Source organism: Semicossyphus pulcher, unplaced genomic scaffold, assembly GCF_022749685.1.
Source record: "Semicossyphus pulcher isolate SPU_LCO1_2020_fin unplaced genomic scaffold, fSemPul1.0.p SCAF_28, whole genome shotgun sequence".
NCBI classification, from domain to species: Eukaryota; Metazoa; Chordata; class Actinopteri; order Labriformes; family Labridae; genus Semicossyphus; species Semicossyphus pulcher.
This window is the reverse complement of record NW_027211702.1, coordinates 6,943,694-6,965,513: the sequence shown is the minus strand read 5'-3', so window position 1 is coordinate 6,965,513 and position 21,820 is coordinate 6,943,694. Positions and strand designations below refer to the sequence as shown.

Sequence of the window (21,820 nt, the reverse complement as noted above, 5' to 3'; positions counted from 1 at the left end):
GTATTTAAAGGCTGATTGCGTCACAGCGGCGCATCGAAGGCTCCTTCAGATGCACCCAACAAATGCCTCCCCCATCGGGTGCATCCTCCTGCATCGAGGTTCATTATGCGGACTCTTAAACAGCCGAGGAACACACTTTAAATGTCAACGTTTTTGGTTTCAACTCAATCGAACAGCTCGAGATACAAATGTAAAAAAACGAAAGGGGCTTTAGACTTCAAATCATCTTTAAAAAAAAAGTTACATGATGTTAGTTATGTTAGCTAGTTAGCCCGCTACCTACCTGTTGCTAGGCGACAAGTGCTGCATTTTGTGACCCAAGGGTAAGGGCGGGAACAGCTGGTGACGCAAACAGGAAATCCACCGTAGACCAGACCGTCTCATTTCAGTTCGGCCTCAGCGTCTACACAGGCTACGAGTGACTCGTCCTCTGTAGGCCGCGTCCTTTGAAGAGTGCAGCCCCTGAACTGAGACGCAGCTAACGTCTGATGGGAGCTAACTGGTTATCAGACCTGCTGTTTAGCTTGAAATGAGGCCAAAAGTCCTTTTGATCTTTCTCGATCAGTCGTCTTTTCAGCTGCTGATCGATTAGATACTGTAGTAAAACAATAAGCTTTTTTAAAGTTTATTTGAATGGCAGTTTTGAATTAAGCAGCATGTGAGCTTCCACACTGAGCGTGACATCAGAGGAAAATGGCCGCCGTGTGAATATGGAAAATGGTTCCTTTGTAGATTCCTATAAATCTGTAGCTCTCTGTCCTCTAGGGTTTTGGCAACTTTAGCATAATGACCATTTTTGTAGTTTTGTGGGCAACAAAGAAGCATCCCAATAACAATCATAAACTACGGTGGCTTACAAGGGCCACTGTAGTTTTGACTTTGCAGCCTGTTTCTTCTAATGGAAACCGTTTGTGCCGTCGCAGCGCGATCGCCCACCATAAAAATCCTCATCTTTTCTTCTTCATCACTCAGTGGAAACGGGGCCATGTGTTCTTCTCACTGCTGCAGAAGATCTTTGACCCCCTGTCTGCCCTCACCTCACCCCTCCAGGTTTGGGTCCATGTGCTCTGCCTTTGGTTCACTAGTCCAGTCTCCAAAGTTGATGGTCTTGAATCAACTTTAGAAACTACTGATAATCTTTTACTTATATCCTGTACTGTAATCCTCCCACTACCCCTGCTGCTCAGTGACGGAGCTTCTCCTCTGACTGTTTCTGAGCAGACCAAACTCTCCTCCTCTTCCTCTCAGATGAAAAAGTTTCTCTTTAATTAGAATTCCTCTCGTGTCCGCACTGTAATCCTCAGATTATTCACTTCCTGTCTCTGACTTTAATAAGCCTTCATACGGGTCCCAGGACATTTGCTGCAGAGTTAAATATCAGATCAGGGCTTCATTAAGGCCTCAGGCTGACACATCAACTCTCACACCTGAGCCTGTTTGATTCTTTATATAACTAACATCGGACTCTGTGATTGGTGGGACATGTGGACTAAACACTAACAGAGGAGTTCTCCGGGCAAACAGACTGTGTATAGGAAGTGGGCGTGGTCACAGTGATGTAACCCATTGTTCGTTTTGAAGCCTTCAGTTTGGCATCTTGGACGTCGCCAGCTTGGCTTTTTGGAACCAGAAGTGACCATATTTGGTACGTATGGACACACATTGCTATGCCTCTATCCTGGTTGACAGGTCGCCCTGTTAGTCACTTGTCAATCACAGGTAGCCCCGCCCTAAAGCATCTTTTGCATTATTGTTTATTATTATATTTGATGATGCTGCCTGTTTCTGATGTGTCCCCATAAGGATGAAAGTCTGAAGGAAACCAGACGGTTCGTTCAAAATGATCTAAAGATTTCTATCTCACGTTTTTATGGCGTCACCTTTACTTTGAAAACTAAGATGACTAAAAGTAGCAAAAACAGTGAATGAAACTGACTTTCACACAGGACTCCATCCCTGCCCCCAAACACCACCTCAGATGACCCCCACCTTTACTCCAATTATCATGACTTTGGCCCTGAGGGGTCACCTTCTAACTACAAACCATACACTTTATATAAGAAGTGGGAATGGCCATTGTAGAGTTGTGAAGACTGGAGATTTGCATTTTGGACGTCGCCATCTTGGTGTTTTTTTGAGCCAGAAGTGGACACATTTAGAAGAGAGAGCGGAGCTGGAGGTTAGCTAATGCTAAGATATCTGCTAAAGCTAGCTTGGTTAGCAAGGCTCATCCTTTTGCTTCGCTAAAAACAGGCTTTAAACAAAGTTCACAGAATGAACAGCCGACTCCTCAGAGTGTTTCTAAGTACAATCAAACACTGAACAAGACATTTTTCAGGCTGCTGTTGTAGCGACCTGTCAATCAAAGATAGCCCCGCCCTAAACCCTCCCCTCTTCCTGGTCTGTGTGACTCTAAACAGGAGCATCAGTGACTAAATGAACATCATGCTGTGTTGAAGAAGACTTGAAACTAGAGACTGAGACCATAAACTCGTTAGGAACATGTTTACAGAGGGAATACATCAGGAGAGGAGGAGGAGCATGTTCTCATTGACTGCTATAGAATCAGAGTGTCACCCCCTGCTGGACATTTGAAACAATGCAGATTTTAGGCCCTAAAGCATTGTCCTCACTGTTTAAACAGTCTATGGTCTAAATAACAAACAGGGAAAACTGAAGTCTGTGCTGAGTGTGAAGGAGCCTATCAGACCTCTGCAGCTTGCTCCTCCTCTCTGCTTCAGGCTACATTAGCGACGATTAGCATGACACACAAGAATCTCCATATTAAAGATCCAGTTCTGTATTGGGCTAAGAATAATTACAACATGGTCATAGTGGAGCATTTAGCAGCTAAAGAGACAGAACGTTCCCTCAGGAGGTGGAGGAGACCAAACACCGAGCGAGAAGAGGTTGAACAGTGGAAGAGCTGCTAAGTTCACTCTGCATTTAATGTTTGTCTGCCAAAGTGTCGTTGCACATCTTCAGATCACATCCAGAATGTGTGATTGGTGAAAGTCACTGAACCAGCTGTGACATTGAAGCAGCAGGCTTCCTTTGTAAGGTCATAACAAACACCTGTTTGTCAGTGTGTCTCCTCTGACTGCAGACGGTCGAGGGCAGCACAGAGGATGCTGGAAATCGTTCCCCATTAAACACACACACACACACACACACACACACACACACACACACACACACACACACACACACACACACACACACACAGAAACACTGGAGCTGAGTGTGAGATGCATCAAAAAATCAATGAGGGGGTCTTTCCGGAGACTAAATAACCTGTCTGTAAGCTGCAGGTCGATACTGCTTACAGGAAGTGTGGAGGACGCTCCTCCTCTGTCACATACACTAAACTTTTACATTACACTACATCGTGTTCATACTAATGAATAACATTTTAAACAGGTGTGTTTAAAGGTGGGGTACATGTTTCTAAAGAAAGTTTCATCAGTGTTCATCACTCAGTGAGCCAGCGTCACGCTATCAGGACCCTTGGACAGTCTTATGATGATTAATATATGTTGTGTTTTTCCTGCTGTGACAAAAGTGCCAGAAGTTGTGCTGCAAACAGGTTTTATACACCTGGATACACCTGTAAAGAAGCTGCCTTTAGATTTACATTGTTTCATTTATTACATTTAAATTGTTTGAGGTTCATTTTTAAGATGTTTTCATGGATTTCTTTGTCTTACATATACTACACCTGGATGATCTACTGTATTACTACTATCTCTATTACTACTGTATAAAGCCGCCATTATTGTCATGAGTTGTTTAAATTTGGTTCATTCTGTGTTCTTGTCATGATTAAGTCTTGTTTAGTTGTGTGATTCATTTGTGTTTCATTGTTTATCATTTCCTGTTTTATTTTGTAGTTCTTGTTCATGTTTGTCACGTCTTGTTTTACTTCCTTCCTTTGTGTCTTTTCCCACCTTTTGGATTGTGTGCCTTGCCCTCATTGTTTTCACCTGTGTTGATTAGTCTCACCTGTCCCTGTTTGCCACCTGTGTGTTTCTTTCATTGCATCTATGCTCGTGAAAGCCTTGTTACCTTGTCACCTGTACTCTGGATTTTCCTTGTGGCTCCCCGTGTTTCCTGTTCCTAGATCTATGGTTGTACCTTTTTGTTGGACTGTCTGCACCTGGGTCGTCTCCCTTTTTGTTTTACCTCCAACTGTGACAATTATGTCACCCACTGGTTTGTCGACTGCCTTTTTTAAGCCTCAAGTCTGACATTACTTTGGCTGTCACCATGTTGGGTTTTTGGAGCCAGACGTGACCAGATATGGAGGAGAGGGTGGAGCTTGAGTAGGAAGGGGTTAGCAGATGCTAAGTTATCAAAGCTAAACATCAGTGTCCATTGCTAATTCATTAGCTGAATGAGCTCATTAACCATCATGTTTCCACAGAATCTTTTTTTGTGTTAACTGAGCAAAGTTGAACAAATAAATTAGTGTATGACAAACACTGAACGAGCTAAAGAGCCTGCTATGGTGAGCACAGATAGCTGCTAATTAGTGCTGACATACAGCATAAATAAAATAATGAGTGTAAAAAAAGTGTGTGAGACGTGTTGGACGGTCTGTTCGTCCAATAAAGCGCACACAGATTATCTGTCTGATATTTACATGAACAAATCTCCAAAAGGCTCCAACAGCACAAACACGGCCCAGAGGTTACGTTCAGTGACTGAGTTAGCTGAGGGGACACCTAGCAGACAGCTAGCAGCTCCCAGCTGTCACTCAAAGAGGCCACGCCCCTAATGCTGCATCACTTTAAGCCTTAATATAATGTAAAGGTGAGTTGTATAAAGACTCTCCCCGTACAGTTGTCATGAAGAGAGAAATGAGCTATAGAGACCCAAACTGTTTTTTGTACCAGGCTGTAAACATGTTTATTTCTGCTGTAAAGTTTAACATGGGGCTCTATGGGGACTGACTCACTGCTGGAGACAGCCTCAAGTGGACACCAGAGGAACTGCAGGTTTCTGCACTTCAGGGTTGGTTACTGTTTTTCATTCCCCAAAGTTGTTTCATCACATCTCCCAGTTATACCAATCACTGCTAAACTCGCTCACCTGTGATGTCATTAATCACAGGTGAGCTTTAGCTGCTTTCTTGCTTGTAAAAATGTCTGATGGGGTCAAGATTTGTGTCCTCTTATATTTTTCATGTGTTAGACATGTGGGAACCTTTCTCAAAAATTGTGTTTTAAAATAATTGGGTCAATTTAAATTGTATGTCTCATTGTTTCTTTAATACGCTGTGTTGATAAGCGCAGCAGCTGTATCTCAGACTGCCTCTCTGGGGTTGTGGGTTGGAGTCTGTTGACTGTGCAGATCCAGATCCTGATCCTGATCCAGATCCGCCCCTCCCTCCCAGCGGAGGCAGGGAGCAGCTGAGCGGGCAGAGAGGCTGCAGAGCCTCCGCCGGGGATGGCATCCTGTCGGGCTTCACACGGAGCTCCTCACTCCTCCTCCTTCTCCTCTTTCTCCTCCTCCTCCTCCTTAGCTGTGTCTCATATGTTTGTCGCATCCTGAGCGGACTGTGAGGCGGACTAAAGGTAGAATGGGCCGAACCTCCCGGTCCCCCCTCTAACCCTGGACATGGATCTGACTCCCCCGCACACAGACAAAGGTAACATCGATCCGCTGTTCCCCCGCTGCAGGGGTCTGCAGGTGTGCATGTGCTGCATGTGTGTGTGTGTGCAGTCAGGTGCCTCTCTGCGGATGTGTCGGTGGTGCTGATGCTGATGGAGGCTCCGCACTTGTTGAGTGATTGTGTGTGTGACTTTAGAATGAAGCAGCTTCTGTCACAGCTGCTCACCTGTCGTGTCTCTGCTCTGTCATCATGTGTGAATCAAGAGTTACAGGTGAATGTGAGGGACAAAAAGGTTGCAGCGTCCTTGTCTGATTGATTCCTGCTGCCAACTTTGTCTCCCGATGTCTCCTTCATTGTCTCGCTGTGTCCGACGTGATTTTGCGTTTTAATGAGCTGAATGAGTGAAAGTGCATCTCATGAACCGCGAACATGTTGCTGCTGAAGATAACAGACTGAAACAACAGGCGGTCACATCCCTATCGTCACATGTACAGTGTCAGCGTGACGTGATTTGTTCTTCTCAGGTCCCAACGGAGCTCTCACACAGCGCACACAGCCTTCAAGTGAAAACAAAGGTTAGTTTCAAGTTAAAATGTAATTTGAGTTTTCGACATAAAGACGTGAAATATTGCTGCAGCAGAACAACTTGTTATTGATCATAAATGACACATTTCCTGTCACGTGCAGGTATAAACTGTTGTTGTAAAGTCCCGAGGTATAAACAGGTGGTAGTGAATTAGTTAGCAGGTAAGTTAGCAGGTGGAGCCAGAGGTACGTGTACAGCACCAGTGATAGTATCAGTATATGGCAGTATTATAAAGCACTTTAAGCGATGTGGCAACAAATATGATCAAATTATTTTTCTGTATTGATCAATATTTATCACAATGTTTATTCTGATAATTCTGCCAGCTCCTGGTGATGGAGGAAGCCTGAGGAAACCAGGAAGTTGATCACATTTAGACTGTTGTTTAAAGGAGCTAAATCTGTCTGTCAGACATCTTTAAGGCTGTATTCTATTTGTTAAAGAGTTAAAGGGATAGTTCAGTTTGTTTCAAGTGGGCTTGTTTGAGGTCCTTATCAGTAGTAAGTGTACTACGTACAGTAGATAACAGTCAGCACGGTCCCTGTTCGGAGAAGCCGGCCGGAGTTCCTACACAGAAGCTAAGCTAAGCTAGCTGCAGACGGGGTCAGGAGCACCACGTACTTTAGCCACTTTAAGAGTCCTACATATAAACATGTCAGTTTCAGTTTCAGACAGCCCTTTCCCTCTGCACTGTTGGTGAGTTCCATTTACCTCGGAACCTGTGATTGGTCTCTCGGAATACCGAGAACCACAGAACAATGAGGTCCACAACATGTCCACAGATAGACGTTGGACAGTACTGTGTGTACGACTGAGTCACTGAGACACAAGACAGACGTGATAATAAACCGTTAATAGTACAGCTTTCATTTACTGTTGTTGCACGGAGCAGCCATCCGACTTCCCAAGTCGGAAGACCGACCTCGGGGGGCGTATACCTACGCAGGCAGCGCACGGTGTCGGATCAGCTGTTTGTAGAAGAGACAACAAATAAAGGAAAATACAAAATGGAAACGACAAAGTGCTGTTCAAAACTATGAAGATGATAGAACTGGTAAAAGGATGTGATCATAAGTTTGGCCACTGGGCGTCGCTTCCGAACTATAAACGTTCGGTGTGTCCGAAACCGCATACTATCATACTATCATACTAATCATACTAACCATACTAACCATGACGTGAAATTAAGTATGTCATGCGTTCCCATCTCCTAGTATGCAATTTTGTGTATGCGAGAAATGCCCGGATGTATACTCGATCGGCCCGGATGTTTGAGTATGAGAGGGGAGCTCTCTGGTTGTACTCAACCGCCCCAAAATGCATTGTGGCTATTCAGCTTCTACTATGGCGGAGATGGACCGGAGATCAGAGCGGACATACGTAAACGATTAAGTCACGTGATACGGAGAAGACGGCTCTGAGTATGATGCCAACGGCATCCTAACAGTCAGGTTAGTAGGCATTATGCAGTACATAGTATGTAGTAGGGAGTACGTAAGTATGCGGTTTCGGACACGGCAACAGTGATGTCACCCATCAGATTGTGGAGTACCGTGTTGAAGTCTTGAGTTTAACATCTTTTGGAGCCGTAGGGACCATATTTGGACGTGAGGGTGGAGCGCCACAGGAGCTATGCTAAGTTAACCAAAGCTAGCTTTGTTAGCAAGGTGCATCCACCTTTTCTCCCATGATCATAACTTTGGCCAAGAGGGGTCACCTTAACTACAAAATATAGACTTTAATAAGAAGTGGGCGTGGCCATTGTATCATCATCCATTGGTTTGTAGAGTTGTGAAGACTGGATATTTGCATTTTGGACGTCGCCATCTTGGTGTTTTTTTGAGCCAGAAGTGGACACATTTAGAAGAGAGAGCGGAGCTGGAGGTTAGCTAATGCTAAGATATCTGCTAAAGCTAGCTTGGTTAGCAAGGCTCATCCTTTTGCTTCACTAAAAACAGGCTTTAATCAAAGTGTACAAATTAACAGCCGACTCCTCAGAGTGTTTCTAAGTACAACCAAACACTGAACAGGACATTTTTCAAGTTGCCGTTGTAGCGACCTGTCAATCAAAGGTAGCCCCGCCCTAACTCCTCCCCTCTTCCTGGTCTGTGTGACTCTAAATGGGAGCATCAGTGACTAAATGAACATCATGCTGTGTTGAAGAAGACCTGAAACTAGAGACTGAGACCATAAACTCGTTAGGAACATGTTTACAGAGGGAATACATCAGGAGAGGAGGAGGAGCATGTTCTCATTGACTGCTATAGAATCACACTTCTTTTTTGCCCCCTGTTGGCCATTAAAAAGAATGCACTTTTGAGGGGGAACAACTCACCACATGTTATGGATGTATAACATGTTGATTTTGACAGCTGCCTGTCTCACCTTTCAGAGAGCTTCTATCTTCAGACTACTTTCAGCTCTGGTCCGCCAGCCTCACCATGACCTGGACCTCATGCAGGAACATTTTCTTATTCTCTGTACATGACCTGTCTGACAGATCTGAACCCAGCGGGAGTTCTGTTTGTGCTCGTCTGAGAGAAAGTTCTCTGACATCCGCCCGCCGTGCCGCGCATGAATAAATCTGTTTTTTACATGAGGCCCAGGAGTTTCTTCTTGTTTAAACCCCGACACATCTCACCCTGTCAGCCATTTCAGTCAACATCCTGCTGGTATGTAACATTTGACTGATTTCACTCCGAATGAAAATGCAGAACGTGTGTATCTAACTTCATTTGGGTATGTTCCAATGTTGCCTGTTTAAAAACCTGTTAACTGATTGTTTCGACCACACGTGTGGGGGTTTCAAAGGGGAGGACATTTAAGATGACCTCTCCGCTCGACACACCAGAGAGCTCAGGCTGGATGTATGTGTGGGATACAAACAACAGACACTCGAGGAGGTTACTGTGATGTTCACTCTGAGCTCACAGCAGAAACAGCTTCTGTGTGTTCGGTGGACAGAACACACAGTCTGCTCCGTCCCCGCTCCGTCTCTCCAACATGTTCCTCCGTGCACGGACGTTTAGTTTTGCAGGTTTCCACGTTGACTTCTAAAACAGAACTTATCTGTCTGCAGCTGTTTGACAGGCATGTTTGTCTCTGTGCAGCGGCAACGACACATCGTACAGATGTGGATCATTGTGGACTCGGTCTATCAGCTCGTCTTCAGAACTTTCTGCCCTTGTTGTCCCTGCTGCTGTGTTGACCCCGTCACATCCCCTCTGCCTCCACACTGCCCCTACTGTTCATGTGCAGACTGCATGTCGTGTATGCAGTGGTCATTTTTGAGGACGTGCACAGCCGACGCTCCAAACTGTGCATGTGAACCTGTAGTTTAAAGCAAGAATATCTTTAAGCTTCACCCTCTGAGGACTGAAAGAACCATGACAATGACTGAAGGCTACGATGCACTTGGTGATTTTTCTTACATTAAAATCAAATCAGCGTTCTGACATCACTCTGTGAGATGTCAAAGTGTAAAGAAATGATGCAGAACACAGTAACAGGCTAACACTAATCACAACATCATTGGCTTCAAACTAACTTTTTAGCATTTCCTGTCTCCCACTCTCTCCTCGTCCTGCTCCCCTGTTCTCAGAGCACAGAAACAAACAGGTTTGTTTTCAGCTACACCTGAGCGAGCTGCAGGTGAAGCCAGCCGAGGCGTGTCTCTGCATGTTGCATCCTCTCATTACTTTGTTACTTTGATTCATCAGACTTTCAGCGCACAATCTGAGTCGCCTCCAAACTGATGTCACACAGACTGACAGAGTGAGACCAGCTTTATATTAGATCCATCCCACACAGTTCTGCATGAATTAACTTGTACGATAGCACCATCATCTGTCGGCACCATCATGCATTATTAGTTTCTGTCCTTTCATTGGATTTGTTGATGACACAGAATGACTCCACCTGCATGCATCATCTCCTTTTAGAACCTGTAGAGATGAGCACGACATCTTTCTGATATGATGCGTCGTGTCAGTCATCCTGATATCTGACTTTAAAGTGCAAGTTCAGTCTCAACATTTTGTAGGAACAGTAACCCCCCCTATAGACACACCCCCTTATTTATATGGACTCCGTGTGCTGTTCTCTCTGACAGAAAGTGCTGAGGAGCGCTGGGATGGAGCGCCCGGCGATGAGAGAGGAAACACTCCCTGAGGCTACAGTTTTAAAATCAAAGAACACATTTATTAATCAAAGCACTCACTTACGAGCAGAACCAACAGAGCGCTAAATATCTTTTAAATATGAACGATTTTCCTTCACAATCAGCAGGAGGGCAGCGTACACAGCTGTCTGCAGCTTACGGCCTCAAAGCTGTCCATGGTTTTCATAGCTACAACGTACAAACGTGTCGGTAGGTACAAAACACAGTGTCCTGTTACCTGTGCGGAGCGGAGAGGAAAGAGAGTAAGTCATCTTAAAGATGACATTGTGTCCATGCTGAGGAACAGACTGAACGTCGCTCTGGCCTCCTTTGTTTCTAGTTCATGTTTCAAATGTCACATTTGCCTCCAGCCCGCTCCCCATCATCCAATCAAATACCACATTATCAAAACTAAATCGGTGGTCTTGGAGACGCAACTTCTTGGACGTCACACCTGAGTGTGTACAGCGTTGTGTTACATCATAATTGACCTTCGCCAACAAACATACACATTAATACAAGGAAACCTCCCAGCCACAAGTTACCAAGGAAACCATCATGGAAACATAAAAGCCAACCCAAATGATGTGGTCAAATTAGCCAAATCTATAGCCATTAATATACAGTCATACGAAACACTGCTGTGGATGTTGGATGATGGATTCAAGTCGTTCCTTCCTTGGACAGGAAGCTTTCAGGCAGCTGGCGTTGACTCCAGCTGCTTTATTAGCACGTTCACTGCTCCTCTAACGATACTCTCTGCGTGATGGCCGTTATGTTTGCACAAAATACTTCACCTTTGTTTTGCATATTTAGGTAATTATTCATAAGTTATTGATCCCATTGGTTACCGTTTTTAAACCCTTGAGTTTGGCATTTTGACTGATCAGCATCTAGCCAATAATAAACTAACAAGCTGGCTAGTCATAAACTTCTGGAGCTGGTAACTTGCATGCTTACAATAGTAACCCATAGGATGAGCTAATAGCATGGCAAGTCATCACCTCGAGAGAGTAGTTAGCTTGCCAAGGCTGGCAACTCACTGGATTAGCTACCTACTTGGCTACTCCTTGAGCATGCTGAGATTAGCAACCCATGAGATGGGCTACTGGCTTTGCTAATCATTAGCTGCAGAGGCTGGCAACTAGCAAACCAAGGCTAGCAACCCACTGGATCAGTTACTCACTTGGGTAGTCATTAGCTTCAGAGGCTTGTAACTAATTCTCCAAGACTAGCAACCCTGGACATTAGCTTCAGAGGCTTGTAACTAGCTTGGTTAGCAACCCACTGGATGGTATATGGGCTAATGGCTTGGCTAGTTCTTCAGCTTACAAGGCTTTAAACTACTTTGCCAGGGCTAGCAAGCCCCGAGATCAGCCACTGGTTTGCTTGTCATCAACTTAAGGACTGGTAACTGATGCCAAGACCAGCAACCCACGATATTAGCTTTCAAGACTGGTAACCAGCATGCCAAGACAAGCGACCAGTTGGGAGCTTCAGCTTGCTAGTTAACATCTTCAGATGCTAATGACTAGCCAGGCCATTAGCTTTTTTAGGGGACGTGACGTGCTGTCTTCAGGAAGGATAAAGCTTCTGCTGACTGGTCGGTAGTTTGACCTTTAACCTTCGACATGAACATGTAATCATTAGGGTGAACTTATCCTGTAAATACTTTGTGACTGTGACACGTAAAGTCTTGTGTTTTGTCCTCTGTCTCTGCAGACAATGAGGTTCATCTGAAGGGGCCGGGCCGGAGTGAAGACGATGCCACAGCGCCCCCTGTGGGAGCTGCAGAGCTGCTGTCCTGCCCCCGCCTCTCTCCCCTCCTCCTGGATGATGGAGGGAGAGCCCTTCACCTCTGCCCTCTCCTCTCTGCTGTACTCTGCCGGGGGACACTTCGTCGCCCTCTCCTCTGCCTCCTCCTCGTCTTCCTCCGCGTCCTCGTCGGATTCCGCCATCGCTGCCATGTCCCTGGAGCAGAAGACGACCTTCGCCTTGGTCATCTTCCTCTTTGTTTTCCTCCTCATCCTCATCGTGCGATGCTTCCGGATCCTGCTGGACCCGTACAGGAGTATGCCCACCTCCACCTGGGCTGACGGCCTCGACGGGCTGGAGAAGGGCCAGTTTGACTACACACTGGCCTAGTGTCAAATATACTCAAATACACACATCGAGTACACTGCCGTTTGTTAAAGTACACACACACACACATGCTGTAGTTTGCCTTCAGGTTATGGAGGCACAGAGAGGCAGAAACCAGTCTGATGTGATGCTCCATCTCAAGCTGCCTTCTGGGTGTTTTATTCTCACATGCACAAAGTGAGAGAACAGCTCCGCATCGTGTGGAGGCGTTTCACTCACATTCCTCTCTACATGGATCTATAAGACCTCACGCCGGCCTGGCTGACTGTGACTCCGCGTACGCTGCCATGTTGACACAAACTGTTTTAGAACCTGCACATACGGAGAAAACGGACTTCTGAACATGAGACTGATTCTTTGTTTATTGTTCTTGTGTGTTCACATCAAAGCTTTATGAACTCAATATTTCTTCTGCTTTAATACAGACTGCAGAGCGATAATGCTGAGCTGAGGCAAGTTTCTCACCTGTTGTTAAACTTGTGACAGAGACTGTGTTACCGTTTACACAGGATCTTTTATGAGATCGTAGATGACACCAAATATCTGTTGAAACGGCGGACAGCAAAACAGATCAAATTTGGATGAGAGCAGGATGATGGAATAAGTTGTTCGTCTTTGTCTGAATCTAAGTGAATACAGACATCTTGAACGTTGGGTCCTGCCCTGGTTGCTCACTTTGACACGGCCCAGTCACATGGCAACTGAATTAAGACTTCTGTAACCTGCTGCTGCTGCTGCTCTACAAAGCAGACGTTTTCAGAGTAACTGTGAAAAACTTGAATTTTGCGCAGTGAGAAATAAAGCAGCAAGCTTACTATAGAGACGTTAGCTCGAGCTAGCTAGCAATGTACACAATGCAATTGTCTGTACCGCTAACATTAGCTAACTTGCAAAACTTACCAAGATCTTATGCTCTTCTTTATTATGATCCTTTTCCTTTTTGTCGTCTCAAATATTTATGAATCATGAAATCCAGACGGACAAAAGAATCAAACTTTTTGAACTTCACATGAACTCCGTTATGTTTATACCTGGGCTGGGTATCAGGAGCCGAGCGCACCAGCTGGGTGTAAAAACAAAGGTCTTATCTCTTACGTCTGACTGAGCTACAAACAACTTCTTCATTGGAATCTACACCCAGTGCACCGAGCCGAACTGACACCGGTCGTAGCTGTAACAACAAAGTAACAAGTGGCAACATATACATCTTCAAAGCTTTGTTCTTTAAGGACTCAAAGAGATGTTTGTCCAGAGTAACAATTTAAAGTACTAAAGGAAATGTGCCACAGTGAAATGCTACTAGCAGCCTGTGTAGGTCCCGCCTCTGACAAGGCCAGTCATAGTTTAGGATTTTGGCCAATCAGATTTCAAGGGGGGCCCAGGCCACCCGTCTGGATCAGCCCCTGCTGGGTATAATTTAAAGGTGAAGTGATGCGAGGTCTGCCTCTGATTCCAAAATTATACTTTTTTATATGTTTAAACAAACATTATAAACAAATGTTGTTCTGTTAATCATAATTATTCTTTATTCAACAAAAGAAGCCTTCACTTAAAAAAACCTGAACATCAAATAATAATGTCTAAATATTTAAATTGCTAACTTCCTGTCAAAGGAAGGTAAAACAAACCTGCTCACATATTTAAAGTTTTACAGACGGACACAGAGGCGATCCGGTGGACGCCTTTACCTGAAAACTGAGATTGATTTAATGTCTGGTTCGACAGAAACGTGTCACACAGTTTGAACAGAGACTGTTCAGTGTCTCTAACTCAAACCTTCCCTGTGCACATTCGCTGATGGAGCTGCCGCTCACGTGTCACACGGTGAACTTTTATACGATCACACCAGAGACAGACGACCTTTGGGTGCTTCGCTCGTACAGGGTAGCCATCTTTCTTTACGGTCTCAGCCCGCCGTGTCTCTCTGCGCTCTGTGAGAACCTACTGTGATGTGAAAAGCTGCCAAATGTTCACGCTTACAGAGTGACTCAACACTTAATGCACTTTCTTATTGTGGTTAATAACATGTGCAGTCACTTTATTTATCTTATTAAGTGTTTTTTGCGACAAGTTATTTCCCTCTGAGAAAGAAAACTTGACCCCCCAAAACACCTGTAAAGAAATGTGTGACGTACTCTGGGACACACTGCATCCAAAGTGTGACACAAGGTCACACTCATCACCAGAAATACAGCAACAGACTGTCAGCAGTGTGAAATGGCAGACCTCTGCAGCAGTCAGGAACCAGGTGATCTCTGCAGCTCAAGTTCGTCTTGTTTTCTTGCCCATGTGCATAGAAACATTGTGGCCAGGTTTCTGTCAGTCGTTTATTCATTTGGCAAATCATCCTCCTCATAGGAGAAGCGAGGAGGGGGTGTGACATGAAGAAGAGGAAGAATTTACAGCGAACAATCCGTCCAATACGGTCTGTTTAATGTTTCCTGTACAGTTAGCACGCTAGCTAGCTAATTCTTGTCTCAGAACATGACTCCGTAGCCTCTCAGCAAACACGTAGCCTTCTGAATTACGTTTCCCTCACGGAACAGAGGTGATAAAAGCTGCGCTGACCAGAACGTTCCACCAGAGGACAACAAGGACACAAGTTCATGAGAGGACAGAGAAGTCTGAAAAGAGGAGACGAGTGGGGGGAAAGAAAAACATCTCAGCACTGTATCGGTGTCTTATTTGTATAAAACTTTAACTCAAAACTCAGCTAAAATATAACGTGAACGAAAAAACTACAAATGAACGCCAACTTCCTCTGAGAGAACATGTGACTTCCTGTCAGCTGCAGGCGTCTGCCATTTTGTCGACAGCTAGGTGCTCACGGAAAGTTATGCTCAAACAGAACCAGAGTGAAAAACTCAGTCTGAACCGCTGACTGTAACATAAAGATGGACGATGTCTCCACCCCCGGAATAATAAGGAAACACAATACTGTTGATTTTTGGGGATATCAGGGAAAGGTTAGTGTTGCACTTTGTTGAGGCAGTGGGTGTATGTTTGCTACAACAGGATGTGAAGTTGCTCTTTAATTTGGTGCATTTTATCTTTTTGTTTTGGTTCAGAAACATGAGTCACTTTCCCACTGGTCAAAAAACACGCTAACACCCAGCTTTTTCTGCTCAGTGCGAAAGGTTACAATCAGCATTCAGACCCGGGTCACATGACTCTGCAGAAGACCCGGGTAATTATCGCCTCGGCTCCGTCTCCGTCGGTAACTTCTGCGACTCCTCGTCATCTCAGCTACAAATTCCGCCCGTCTCCGTCTGAGCAGCGCTCGAACGTCGCTCCAAACCTGTCGTCGAGTTTGATAAACCGACTGAATGAGTAACAGATACAATAAAAACCTAACCACTGTAACATCTTCACTGGTTACTAACCCTGTTTCGGGTGCGTTTGTGACGTCAGGCGGTGACGCAGCAGAAAAGAGACCGACAGGAGGATACTTCACTGGCAATGGGAGAAGAGACTATCAGCATCAATTAGGGGGTCTGAAAAACCTGCATCAACGTGCTAAATTACGGTGAAAAAGGCGTGATGAAAAAGAGTTGTCTTGAAGATGAGACTGTAAGGTTTGACTTCATAACTTCCATCAGGTTTTAAACGAACCGGGTATCAGTATGGAGATTGAAGTTGATGGCTTGTTTTCCATGCACAAGCTTTTATACCATCACGCCACATGCATAAAAGTTGCGTTGCCTTGAAGAGGACTCTCGTGAAGTAACTTTCACAGTCACGCCTCCCTCCTGCATCAGCTGAGATCCAAACCACATCCACATGAATAATTCTTCATGCTGCTTAAAGTCTGTTTGACATGAATGCAACTAAGCATATGTGCTCTGTTGTTAGCACGAGCTGCATCTTTAATTAGCTGCTGAAATCTGTCTTTCCCACGATGCAATGCACTTCCTGCACAGCGAGGTCTGCATTTCATCAGAAGGACCAAACACACTGAAAGCTGCAGGTTCTTTAAAGGAGCAGAGCTTCTTCTTACAGCACAAAGAAGAATCCAGCAGATCCGTGTTCTTCTCAAAGAATCATGACGTTTAAATCCTTTAAATCTTGTTTGCAGTGGTGCGTTTGCAGTATTTTGGTGGATCTGTTTCCTGCTGATGATCTGTTGCAGCTGTGACTTCCATCCTCTGTGCTTCCACACTTTGTAAATCTGACCAGGTACTGTTAAAATAAAAAAAAAGTTTCATGTGTGTACATCAGCAGGGCCATAGTTTTACTGTGTGAGTGTGCTGCTGTTCACTGTGTCGGCCTGCTTGGATAGAAGAACATTTAGAAAACACAATTCAGTTTATGAAACACTTAATAAAGTATTTCCAAATCAGTTAACCGTCTCTCTCTTGCTGTTTTATGTCTCAATTTTTTCTGGTTTTATTCAATATTTTGTTATATTCTGTGCAGAACAAAACAGGCATATAAAATCTGTGAAACTGATGTCTAACTTAAAAGATGTTTCACCCTTTTGGGGGGGTGAATTTAGTGAATTTTAAATTTGGAAACGTAATAAAATACAGAGCCTGTGTTTGTGTTCATGGTTTTATTTTATTGTATAATTGTATTAATGTCTTCCTTTGCTTGTAGTAAGTTTGCTTTAACCTGTAAGCAACATTTTAATATTAAAGTTGTTTCTTTTAACTTCTTTATTTTGTTGAACAGGTTAATCTGCAGACTCGTAGTCTACAATAAACTTTCTAATAGCTTGAAGCGTGTTGTGCGGATCAACCAGTAGGGGGCAGCAAAGACCCTCAGATACAGCTCGTCAGCCGTATTTACCAACCGGAAGAAGAAGGAGAGCAGGAAACGTCAGCACACTGGCAGAAATGGTAAGAAAATAAGCCGATTAAAGTGAAATACCTGAATAAATGTGCGATATTTAAACTTATATTTTAGCTTTAGTTACTTAGCGTTAACTCTAGAATATCAGACTATAAACTTTGGCCAGTTTCACACGATAATGGAGTAAAGCAGACTAACTCTTTACTGTAGCTAATCTTAACGGTTGTGACAGACATATAATGTACATTAATAATCAATCATAGTATGATGTTTGGGGATTATAATCAAAATTTTGTCTACATCTTAGTGTAGAGCAAATTCTATATTGAATTGCGATTCTACAAAATCCCTGCTTAAGATCCTCGCGGTTTTCTCATCTTGAGAAGTGGTTTTCCTGAATGTTCCTGTGCCAGTCAATCCTGTAAATATAACTTAAAGGCCCTAATATTATAAGAATTATATAATTTTTCTACGCCGAATTTACAAGACGACCTTGTTCATCAATAATCTAAATCTATATCTGATGTTCCACATACAAATATTTGTAAATGAGTAAAATAACTGTTAACTCTCAATATATGTAAATGAACTTTGGCTATCTTATTTGAAAGCAGACTTCGGCTTGCTAAGAGGTGTGCGGCCAACTGACAAACCAGCTTTCCCCGTTAAAGCTGTTTTTACTGGAGGGTTAACAGACAAAGTCAACCAGAGTGTGATCCTTAAAGAATTACATTACACTTTAAGTGGTAAGAATTTATTTTAGTACCAGTTTTTTATTCTAAATTTATGCTTATAGTCATATGCTTAACAGATAGTGGTTAGTTAGTGCCAGCGGCTTCTTACACATCAGAAATATAGTTTTTCCAAAGTGTAGATATGAAGAAAAGATAAAAATGAAGGTAAATAAAGATGTTTTTCTGAATGAGTTCAAATCCAAGCTTTGTTTACTCTTCAGATATAAGCAGATGACTCAGAAATATGTGTATCTAAACACTTTATCTGCTCCTTTCACCTGTTATTGAAGTATTCTGACTCACCCTGACATTTTACTCAAAACATAATATTATCAAGGTCTGTGTATTTAAAGGGGGATTTAAAGGTCAACTTACTAATCAGGAGCAGTCATATTGAGGCTGTGAGAAAAGCTTTATTTCTGTCGTCCTCTCAAGTCTCAAAAATGTAATCAGGCTTTAAAAGTAAACTTACAATAAAAAAATAGTAGCATACAGTGTAATATTTAAGGATACTGAACAGCTAAGGAAGGTCAAATAAAAGTTGATTAAAGTTGCATCCTGGGAAATGTAGTAAAAGCAGAATATCTCCACCTCTGATGCTTCAGTTTTAATCGTATATGCTGAAGGGCAGCAGGGAAACATATGATTATGATGATTTATATTTATCAGATCACAATATAGTTTGATAATCCTGCCGGATTGAGGGGTGTCCTGGTGATGAAGGAAGCCTGAAGAAACCAGACGGTTCATTAGTAAAACTCAGAAGGCCCATCATACATGTTTCAAGTTGTATTCTTGTTTTTGTAATAAAAGTAAATATATATAAAACCAGTTTAAATACACAGAATGAAGCAGTTTGATGTTTTCCTGACACTCTCCATCAGACACAGCATGTATGGAGGGTCTGAGAGCTAAGCTGCTGTAACCGACGTGAGCTCCGTTTTTAGATTCAAAAATTAAAACTAATGAAACACTGAAAGAAACAGCTTCTGTGCTGCAGATTACTTTCAACTCAGTAATTGTCCAAAATCCTTCGTCCAGTTAAAACACATCGTTTAAAATGACCAGGATCTAAAAAGTGGCGCCGCACAGTCAGACAGCCATGAGCTGGAAATGTTCTGATGAGCAGGCTGAAAACTGACGCCTGCCTGGCTCTTGTTGTTTACGCTCTGTGACCGGCTATCAGATCCGTCTGTTCTGAGTAAAAGCTGTACAAAGTTTATCGTCACTTTTCACAACAAATTTTTTCCAGATGTCTCACAGACAACTTTTTGTCTCTCAGACCAAACACGCTGCTAGTTGCACCCAATAGTTTTCCCCAATAGTTTCATCATTTACAATCATTATGGCGTGCAACCCCTCCAGCCTCATGCTCACCAGATGTTTCTTTGTTTTCAGGCTACAGGAGTGGATCAAGCAGCAGGCATGAGCCTGGTGGTCTTCAGCCTTGTGTTGTTCACATATTACTCAGTATGGGTCATCGTCCTGGTATGTTCTGTTACTTTCCCTCACGTCCAAAAATTGGTTTAAAAATAGTCATTTCCAGGCTTGTTTGAGATCAATAAGAAACTGTCTCTAAATGTTTTACTTAGACACGCGATGTTGTTATGTTGTCCTCCCCCAGCCCTTCGTAGACACTGATCATGTGCTGCACAAATACTTTCTTCCTCGGGAGTATTCGGTCATTCTGCCGGGCATCGCGGCAGTTATTGTGCTCCTTTGTATCGGTAAGTCAGCTGTTGTTCCAAAGCAAAGCTCTCACGCATGTATTTGTCATCGAGACATGAACTCACTTCAGAGTTAACACCTCTAAATTCTCAACATATGGCAATAACAGAGATGTGAGAATGTGTGTCGTGTCTAAGGCCACGTCAGCACTACGAGCTTCTTTTATTAAAATGTACAGTGTATGTGTTTGTGTAGCCTAATTCTTATGTTGTCCACAGGGGCCTTCATTGCAGTGATCATGTGGAAGAATCGCAAACCAAAGAAAGTGGACTGATCTCAGGATGATGGCGTGGAATAGAGTACGTGAAAACAGCCTCTGTGGTGATCCTGCAAACTAATCAAACCTTCATTCTCTGAAAAAGGCCCCTGAAAAGTTGACGCTGAGTTTTGTTCGTTAAAAAGAACATTTAGTTTCTATTTTCAGATCAAAATGAGCTTCCGTGTTTTAAAGCCACTACGTGTCGATTACAGAAAAAGATCCCAGAAAAGAGGGCTCCGGAAAATATTAAGAGCCCACTCCAAATGTCCCTTAAATCATCATCTCTCTCTGCATGTCATGCCCGCCCAATCCAGATCTGAACCCCATTCAAACCTCCCGAATGTGATCAAGAGGAAGATGGACGGTCACAAGCCATCGAACAAAGCCGAGCTGCTCCAAGAGCGACCTCACGTCACCAACAGCCTTGTGACGGACTGGAGGATGCAGAGATGCGTGAACGCTGTGATTAAAAACCAGGTTGTTCCACCAAACACTGATCTGTGAACTCTTCCTCTGTTAAAACATTCTGATGTTTTCTTTGCATTATTCAGCTCTGAAAAACATCTTTTGCTTACTTAAAGGATCACTTCGGGATTTTTCAGCCTAGACCTATTTTCCCACGTGTTTGTGTGTACGTGACGAGTGGAGACATTAATTATTGAAATCGATCCAGTGTTCAGGGAGGGAGCACCGGCCGGCAGCCGCCAAACACTGTGGCAGCCATGCTGCTTTACCTTACCTTACTTTAAGAAGAAGAAGGAGAGAGGATCTTCAGCCATGACAATCTTTTAGATAGCACTGAGCAACGCTTTCTGTACTCTCACTCCTCTCTCTCCTTCTTCCTGTAACAACTACGGTCTCACGCGAGACTTCAGCCTTCAGAATTGGTTACAGACAACAACAGAGAGCATGAGGTAAAGTAGCATGGCTGCCACAGTGTTGTCAGACACTTATTATAACGATCTGAGCCTGTCAGTAGCAGAAACAAGCGCTTTTAGTGGCTGTATATTGGCGTATGCACGCTGCCCTGTTTAGTTACATCATATCTCATGTGGCGGCTGCCGGCCGGTGCTCCCTCCCTGAATACTGGATCGATTTCAATAATTAATGTCTCCACTAGTCACTTCCACTCAAACACATGGGAAAGTAGGGTCTAGGTTGAAAAATCCCGAAGTGATCCTTTTTCCAGAGCTGCATTTGCTCGAAGCAAAAGAGACCAATTTACATGAGAGTTGTTGATTTTCCTTAAACTTGTTTTCGTACACTTCATGAGAACAAGTCCACATTAACATATTCAGTTTGGGCAAAGGTTCCGAGAAAACTGTTGACCATGATGACGAACATGCAAAGAGTGTTTTTTAATCTCCTCCTCTATTAAATAACAACACAAACACCAATTCAGGCCAAAGTTCCCCGAATCGTTCGTGTTTTTAGGTGAGGCAGTTTGTTCCGTGGTCAAACACTCGCACTCTCCAGCTGAGCTCCTGCAGCAGCTTGTTGGTCACGCCATCACAGCAGTTATTCTTGGATGTTTAACAGATAATTATGTCAGGGTGGGATTCTGCTGTTTTCCATCATTTATAACTCATCTGCAAATAATAAGAAACCAGTTCAACAGTAAAACATCAGGCGTTCGACTCCGGAGGGTTCTATTTGTGAATATGAAGTTGTCTTGTCCTCAAATATAATATTAAAAACATTATTATCTCCTTTATTAGGGTCAATACGGTAATTGAAAGAACTACGGCAGGCGTGGGACGTGTATCACTGTGCAGCACGGGTCGTAAATTCTGTAAATAATGGTGTC

General features: G+C 43.6%; 1 protein-coding gene across 2 annotated transcripts; it reads left to right on the top strand.

The window, feature by feature from the left end:
• The first annotated feature begins 17,304 nt into the window (after positions 1-17,304).
• dpm2 (dolichyl-phosphate mannosyltransferase subunit 2, regulatory) lies at positions 17,305-20,657 on the top strand. 2 transcript variants are annotated; one of them, XM_069677320.1, is made up of 5 exons: positions 17,305-17,339; positions 19,425-19,514; positions 19,651-19,753; positions 19,973-20,053; positions 20,328-20,657. In XM_069677320.1, the coding sequence occupies exons 1-4, from the start codon at positions 17,337-17,339 to the stop codon at positions 20,026-20,028; spliced, it is 252 nt and encodes an 83-aa protein (XP_069533421.1). In that variant the 5' UTR covers positions 17,305-17,336; the 3' UTR covers positions 20,029-20,053; positions 20,328-20,657. The 2 variants fall into 2 exon arrangements, with proteins under 2 accessions (XP_069533421.1, XP_069533419.1); XM_069677318.1 differs by having other exon boundaries at positions 19,973-20,657.
• Positions 20,658-21,820: the final 1,163 nt, after the last annotated feature.